Here is an 8,342-nt window from a genome sequence, read left to right as displayed (position 1 = left end):
CGGTCAATATATGTGAGTCCAAGTTTCTATTTCTTGTGCTCATTTTAGTTCTATAATTTTTTGATTTGGTGAAATTGTTTTGATAGGCTACATTTCATTGAGTATTGATCTAAGTTTGTTATTCCGTATATTCAGGCTTTTGAAGCCATCCAAACCACAGCTGGACAGTAACATCTAAATCGATACTTATTTCCATTCGTGCATATAATATCCGTACATAACCATACTTTTCATATGACACAATATTGACATCAAAAACACTAAGGATTATCAGCGCTTGAAAACTTAAAATACTTATTATATGACATATTTATTAAAATTCATAAATAAATGTGAATTCAAATAACGCTGTCAACGCTACGAGACGCTGTAGTGTTGATTCCAGAAGTATTAGCTCCTTCTTTGGATACTTTGGATACCAGAAAACTGATAAATATCAATGTCTGCACTAATTTCGACTCATGTTATAATACCAGTCTATTTCGTTCTAAAAAAATCACTTTATCTTATTTGTTTGTCTTAGCTAAGGAAAAATTAAAAGAAGAATAACATACATTTGAAAAGTAAAGTCGCTTTTTTCATGTTTTTCAATTTTTCCATTTCGATCGGTGATATTTTACCACTCTTGTTGTAAAATCGCAATTCTGTCATTGTACATCTGACATTTCTGAAGAAAAAACAAGTTTGCACAGGCCTAAAATGTCCCAATCAGTCTCCCTCGATTTCTGTAAAGACAATAAAATTCTGTCTGGTTTAACGTTATCATGATGAAAGATAACGCAGTTCATCATTTACTTATTGTTACCCCTTTTTTCAATGACGTGTTTCAATTGCGTCAGTTGTTGATAATGATTTCCTTTTCCAATTGCACCAAAACACCAGAACCAGGGCGAGATATACATTTTCTATACAATTTTTCAGTAGTATTAACTTAAACACTCATCACTATAAACTCAAATAAGACATAAAGATCTTCTAGAATCTCAATATTTAAAGGGCAACAATTTCTGAATGGCTAAATTAGCGTCGGGAACTATCGACTGAAAATAGTCGAAACAGTCGATAGTCGCAAAAACTAGCGATTGAAAATAGGAATATGAATGAAATAGTTATAAATAGTAATTACTATTTTCAGTCAAATGCACGGTTCGACTGTATTTTTTTTAAATTCGTGATGTCAGGCGAATATGTACAAACCCTTTCCTGTATAAACTGTGAGATAGGAAAGGACGGAGATAATTGCTTGGAGCAGTTAATTCTATGACAGCATATGTTAAGGTCGCGACTAGGACGACAGAGCCAGAACGTTAAAAATCTCAGTCGAATGAAACTAGTAGAACAAAAAATAGTAACCCAAAGTACACGACTGAAACAGTCGACAGTAAATAGTAACAAAATCAGTCGGACCGACAATAGTGACAGAAAACAGTCGATAGTAAAATGTAGTCATTTACTAAACAGTCGACACTCGTTTTCAGTCGATAGTTCCCAACGCTAAAGTGAACGAATAAGGTTATCTTTAGATCTCGAATGTACTACGCACTATTACTTTTAAAAATTAGTATAATATGGCGTCAGTCAATAAATATTACTAGAGATATGCGACTTTAACACTGTCTGTTAGAAAAACCTGAAATTACTATTTCCCCAAACTTGTCAATATGTTTATTTTCGTTTACACCAGGTATAAATGCAACGAAAGAATTGCAATAGAAAATCCTTCTTTCTTATTTCGTCTGTCAAAATCAGTCATATTCAAAAACCTCCTGTTGTTCCACTAATATTGAATGTTTCAATATTATAGTGTACCCAAATGATTAACATAATCTGAGAATGGAAAATTTCCAACTGCAATAAAATGAAATCATATGTGATTTTTTTTACAGATACGTCATCAGGAAAGTGGTATATGAAATAGGAATATTGACTGAAGTTGACGAGAATAATACCGAATATGATAATAGGACGTAAGTATCACAGTTTTTTTAACATATAAGTACATTCCTAACATAAAACGCGTTAATAAACATTATCGACGATAAAATGTGTAAATATTAGTTTGTTTGATTTTAACACTATATTAGTCACATCAAATTCCTGTACCAGTCCTGTACTTAAAATAGTTTAATACAAAATTATACTGACTGTATCAAGTACAACCGCATTTAATAAGTTTCCAGTATGCCAAATACAGAGGATGGACAAAATAGGATGAATACTTGATATATACTCAATATTTACTTCTTAAGGTATTAAACCGCCATTTTCTTTTAAAATAGCTGCAATTCTTCGAATAGTTATAGAATAATGAATAGTTTCCAATGGAAACATCCACCAATTGCTTCAATGGTGTTGTAAATGGAAACCTACTCTTACTCTACTCTAAAACTTCGCATAAACATTGAATGCTAGCCAGGGAAGATGAACACACTAAGACTGAATCTTTTTGGCTGTATGTCTAGGTGGTAATCTTCTTGGTATACGACAGTGTTTGGCAGCAATATGCTATTCATACTGAGAAATTCATCACTGAGGATGTCGAGATATTCATTCACCACGCCACATTTTTAGAATCATCAAGCGTTCAGGTTTTATGATCGTTGCGGTACGTCTTTCGCTGCTTAACGTAGGCTCCCATCATAAACGATTTTGCTGTGGCAGCCCCTTCATGGATGTTAGCTTTATATTGTTTTTGTGGATCTTCATTACTCTAATGAGTATTGAGTCCTGCTGTCAATGTTGCCCCAGTGGTTTTAGGTTGTCTGATCACAATCATTTTCACTTTTCGTTGGTCTCTGTCAAGCAACATTGGGTTTCGTCCACTATTCCTCTTCGACGATGATATTTTTTCATTTTTTTATTTTCTTTCCATCGCGAGGCATTACACAGCCATCTAAAGATCACACATATCACCGATCATTTGTTTTAACTGTCCCAAGATAGAACTAAGAATAATACACCGAAATATTACCTGCAATTATGTTTATATTATTTTGTGTAACCCTGTAACCCTCATTATTGACAGTTCTATATGATTTCTGGAGAGATGTTCAAGTAAAATAAAGAAAGACTCTTAAATTACGACACAATTGACCACATTTTTGTAAGCTCATATTTTATAATTTTAGCCATGAACAAGTCGATATCTCCTTCTTTGATCCCGCCGATAATGGAACCTTTATCGATTTATCTCACATACCCATCCCTGTGGAAACCAATGTCAGCGGTGTAGCTGTGACGGGGATCGTCAGCTCCAACATAGGCAACCTGATATTCCCTCCAAATGGTTCTGTGGCCCTCAATGAGAGCAGTTTGCCAATATTGCCTGATAGACAAGTCAAAGTAACCAGAAATATCACAACAGTTGACAAAGATAAAAGCCTCAACATTTTATCAGGTAAATAACAGAAACCATATTACAGTTCGTATTTCGGTAACAATATTCTATGTATATCCATCAAGATCACATTTGAAGTTCTCTTTGTTGTTATAATAATTGTAATAAATTCGAGGAAATGATGGGTAAACTTATGGAGCAAATGAGTACAATGATGCGTGTACTCACCGTCGTCGTTACCAAACTAGCCTAATAACTGATAGCCATTACAGCAAATACAAAATAGCCGTCTAGAATGCTAATGGACTCCAGCAACATGCCAGGGAGCTTAAAATATTCTTATATGAACGAAATATTGATATCATGATGGAGTCCGAAACACATTTCACTGATGTTATTATAACAGTGAACTCAAATATTCCCAACAAAACAAAACCATCTTCTTTGCATTACGTCAAAACTAACTGGCCGTTATTTAGAGAGAAATTAGACAGTTTATTATCTCTGAATTTACCTCTCAAAACAGAAAGAGATACAGAAACAGCAGCAAAAAATATAACAAAGTCTATACAAGAGACCGCATGGTACCCAACACCTAATAGCGCGACATATCAAAAGTTTAATTATATTTCATCTATAATTAAATAAAAAAAATTCTCTCAATATTTCTCAAGCCTTCGACAAGATGTGGCACACTTGTCAAATAGGGTGACGAAAACACTGACCTACACCCAATATATTCGGGTGTTCCGCAGTTCTTGGCCCATTGTTACATCTATTGACTATTGACAAGAAACACTACTGTTGCAACATATGCTGACGATAAAACGGTTTTATCATCACGCGAGCATCCAATATCAGCCACAAGAAACCTCCAACTTCATCTTAAGAAAGTCGAATTGTGGTTGAAAACGTGGCGTATTAAAGCAAATGAGATAAAATCTACCCATGTGATATTCACCCTTTGTAGAAGAACATATCCCTCAGTAAAATTGAATAATCATGAACTTCCGCAAGCAGACAACGTTACAGCAGACTCAAACGCAAACTACCATACGAACTGATTAATAGTCACATAGAGTGAGATTTAAGAATCTCTAGAATAAGCTAGAATAAGTTAGGATAGACTTTAAAATAAGTTAGAAGAGTATCTAGAATAAGATTTAGATTATAAGTTATATAGCAGATCACTTAGTGAAGTCATCTTCTGAGAATGGTTATATTATATAGCAAAAATCATATAATAATAGGTATTGCCTACGGGTAGATTGTTGATGTCTTAAGAGATTAATAAAAAAAATTATTAGATTATTACACGTTAGAATAAGATTCTGTGAATTCTCTATATATAAAATATATAACTTATTGAAGCCTTATAATATAATAATGAACATTTTTTTAGGTATTTCTGATGTTCTTGGACTGTCGAAGTTGGTGGAAGCTAGGCCTAAAGAAGATCAAGAAATTCAAAAAGCAACTAGTTAATATCATATCACATCAGTGTAAAAATGTATTTCTAAATAAATTATTTTGATAAACTGTTAAAATAATAATATATACAATATTTAAATAAAAATAAATATATTTTATGTTTTTAAAAATTGCTCTTGCATATTTCCCCAGGTTGTTATACATATACATTTACCATTACATGTTTCACAACAAATTAAATGTTTTGCTCATTGCAATCTGTCCATTTTCTTTTCATTCGGCTCCCATTTGTCTCGATATAGATATAAATTATTCAGTCTCCTTCTATCTATATACATCTTTTCATGCCTCTCTCTTATATGATACGACATTTCATGTAAGTTACTTCATGTTCCGTATACAAATTTAGCTCATTCCTCCTTCTTTCTTCTTCACATTCTTTTTTTCTTTAATTTTTCGGCATTCCTCTAATATCGACGTCTCAGTTTCCCTTCGATCTTTATACTTTTCGGTACTAACTTCCTACACTCTTAATTAGTCATGTAACTTCCACATGATGTAGTACCAACTAAGTTGTCTCTTTTCCGCATAATCTTGTAACGGTCATATGTTAATTTTGAGCTATTTTTTTTGTTCCTTTTAAATTATTTCATGGGGCATGGCCGTAAATTTATGTTTGTGATTATTTAAAATTTGTGATTGTCCTAGGCAAGAGTGTAAAATCGGACAAGGAAAATGATCCCAGTCACGCCAGTAACCAGGCTAGGTAAGACCGGATGTCTTCTGGGATGATTTCTAAAATTGGTTACTCGCCAGTCGGTAGGCTTAATGTTGAGGACCGTGGTTCGGAACCCACGTTAAACTGTAGGTCCAGTCCAGATAAACCCCTAGTTGGTAAAATCAACTTTTGTTTTGCTTTTGATTATTTTTTGCCAATCAATTATGTTTGCCAATCTTACGGGTTTGTGTTTCTTGCTACATACCGTAAATTCGTCGTAATATATAACACTTTTATTATATATCAAAACTAATTTTTAACAATCTTGGGATTTTATAAATTTAAACAAAACATATTTTCCCTTCGAGCGCATTAATTATATATAACTTTCAAATATTTCATATAACAGCCACGTTAAGTGTGCCAACCTACAATTATATAAAATTAACTATGTAATTAACTAAATAGTTCGTATCAGTCCACAAGAAAAAGGTATAAAACAGCCACTGCAAATTACAAAAATAAATACGATCGGTTTATGCAACTGCAACGGCAAGAATATGGGGCAACCGTTACGTATTGGTTTACTAATAATACCCACGAACCATCTTATGTAAGAAATCTTTAATAAAATAAACTCTTATCCTCTAAATATGGACATATATTTTTATATAAATTATAATCTAGCACCTTCACCATTCGTCTGCGCATTCGCCATTTATAAGCTAAACGTTTTTAACGTCTAAATGTAGAATGTTACCTCTTGGTTTTGACCTGTTTTTTAGAAATCTCAATTATTTGACAAAAGTTTAGATAGAAGAAGACGAAATTAAGTAATGACTGCATAAAGAAACATTTAGAAAATAGGTCAATGCAATCACCATCGCTTTCAAGTTTTTGCTGGATCTCTTTATACATATGAAGTCACGCGTTATGATGGAATAACAACCTATCTGGTTGGCTAATTATGCGAACTTTCAGTGATTTTTTTGTTGAAGTGTATTAAATTCCATCAAATATATTTGAAACGAAAGGGTTCGCCTGTATAAAAGTGCTTGTTCAGTCAAATTTTGTTAGCAAAAAGTAGTAATATTGAGATTACAAATCTTAATAATCTAAAAAATTTACAACCTTCTGCCAAGGGCTCAAAATCATTTCATGGTTGATGTTCAGTTCTACAAGGATGTCGCGAGATGAAATATGTCCGTTTATCTCGACAGCATCAAGAATTTTGTCGATCTTACCAATTATTGGTCGCTTTTGGTGAGAACAATATTCATCCCACCTCCATTATCTAAACGCTGTAATATTTAACTGAGTAAACAAATAACGATAGCTCTATAACTGAAATATTCTACGGGCTGTTACCTGTTAACTGAATACTCTGAATATGTTAAGGTCAACCATTTAGCTACTTTACAAAAGCGATATACCACAAAAGGAAAATATGAACCGGTTAGATTCGCTGATGGTAATTGCAATCAGCAGCAAAGAGGCAACCACATTAAAATTAAAATAAAAGAGATTTTAATGATAAAAAAAAACGTATTGTTTAATTGAAAGAAAATTAAATTATTATTACATACAGAGAAGCAGTTATACAGATTATCTGACAAAAATTAATAAAAAAATACGTGTTTTTCAGGAAAAAAAATCTCTTAAAAGGTGTCATGGATGCACCGAAATACTATAGGAATGATTTGTGACACCGAGACCTTTAAATTGCGACTGTTATTCAGGAAATCATAAAGGCATGAAAATAATCGTAAAGAGACATAAGAAGAATACTAGAACTAGTAGAAGAACACTCTCACATTAGTATTGAAGTATTGCATGGCATTTAACAATAAAAAAGAGAAAAATAGATACAACGCTGTCGCATACTTGAACTTGAACATGTAACTGAATCAGCCTGCAAAAATCGTTCGCTTCTCAAATGTCTGCAAAATTCTTCAAAATAATAGTGATAAGAGGTTATAAACCAGCAAACGTTGTTTTGGCGCATTGCTTGTGTTGATATTGTTGATTACTCTGGTTGAAAATGTCGAGGCCAAATAAGTAGTTAGGCAGAAAGAGATGACGTCTCTAATAAATAACTTCGACCAGGATGGAGATAATGACGGCCCGTTCTTACCAGTAAAATACGTTAGAAAGATAACTATTGATGCTATTTAATATTAAACAGTTAGATTTTTATTGTATTGCAGCTGCACTGAATATTAGTGTAGGCACTATAACTAAAGTCCCCCAAATTAAAGAAAACCCTTATAGTTTTAGCCTCACTGAAAAGAAAATAACTACATACCTTGTAACATACCCATAACTACATTTCTGGTTGTTAGCTCTATTCAGGATGAAATGTATAAACTGTATAAAAACGGTGTGTATTTTTTCCAATATAAACATAATTTCATACAATTCTTTCAAAGGAAACTGTTAGTTTGGAAAGTATCCATAGAAAACTTAGAAATATGCAGCTCTTAATTACAATGTTTTTATAACACATTTTTTAAATATATTTTAAAGTCTCCTTTTACCAACTATAGGTTTCCGCATTAAGCCTACCGACTAGCAAGTGTCCAACTTTAGAAATCATCCCAGAAGACATCCGGTCTTACCCAGCCTGGTTACTGGCGCGACCGGGATCATTTTCCTTGTCGGATTTTACACTCTTGCCTAGGACAATCACAAATTTTAAACAATCACAAACATAAATTTACGACCATGCCCCGGCAGGCTTCGAATCCGCGGCTATCGCAACAGTAGGAGTACCGTCCTATCGCCTGTACCACTGCGCCACCAAGCCGGCTATAACATTTTTGTTTCATTATTTTATTTACGATAGGATGTTGTTAT

At 33.2% G+C, this 8,342-nt stretch overlaps 2 protein-coding genes across 2 annotated transcripts in view; one reads left to right on the top strand and one right to left on the bottom strand.

Moving 5' to 3' along the window:
- LOC143197960 (uncharacterized) overlaps positions 1 to 4,938 on the top strand; it is a 5,730-nt gene extending 792 nt beyond the window's left edge. The window contains exons 2-4 of the mRNA XM_076406840.1: positions 1,887 to 1,967; positions 3,129 to 3,397; positions 4,740 to 4,938. Coding sequence (XP_076262955.1) covers positions 1,887 to 1,967; positions 3,129 to 3,397; positions 4,740 to 4,822 — 433 coding nt within the window. The 3' untranslated portion in view covers positions 4,823 to 4,938. The remainder of the gene's footprint in view (positions 1 to 1,886; positions 1,968 to 3,128; positions 3,398 to 4,739) is intronic.
- LOC143197955 (caspase-1) overlaps positions 1 to 8,342 on the bottom strand; it is an 87,300-nt gene that overhangs the window by 65,546 nt on the left and 13,412 nt on the right. The gene's annotated exons all lie outside the window — the stretch shown is intronic.

Source organism: Rhynchophorus ferrugineus, unplaced genomic scaffold (assembly GCF_030347505.1).
Source record: "Rhynchophorus ferrugineus isolate W39M unplaced genomic scaffold, kcgeb_rfMv2 rfM6, whole genome shotgun sequence".
NCBI lineage: Eukaryota > Metazoa > Arthropoda > Insecta > Coleoptera > Curculionidae > Rhynchophorus > Rhynchophorus ferrugineus.
The sequence above is the reverse complement of the archived record's forward strand: the minus strand, read 5'-3'. Positions and strand labels throughout refer to the sequence as shown.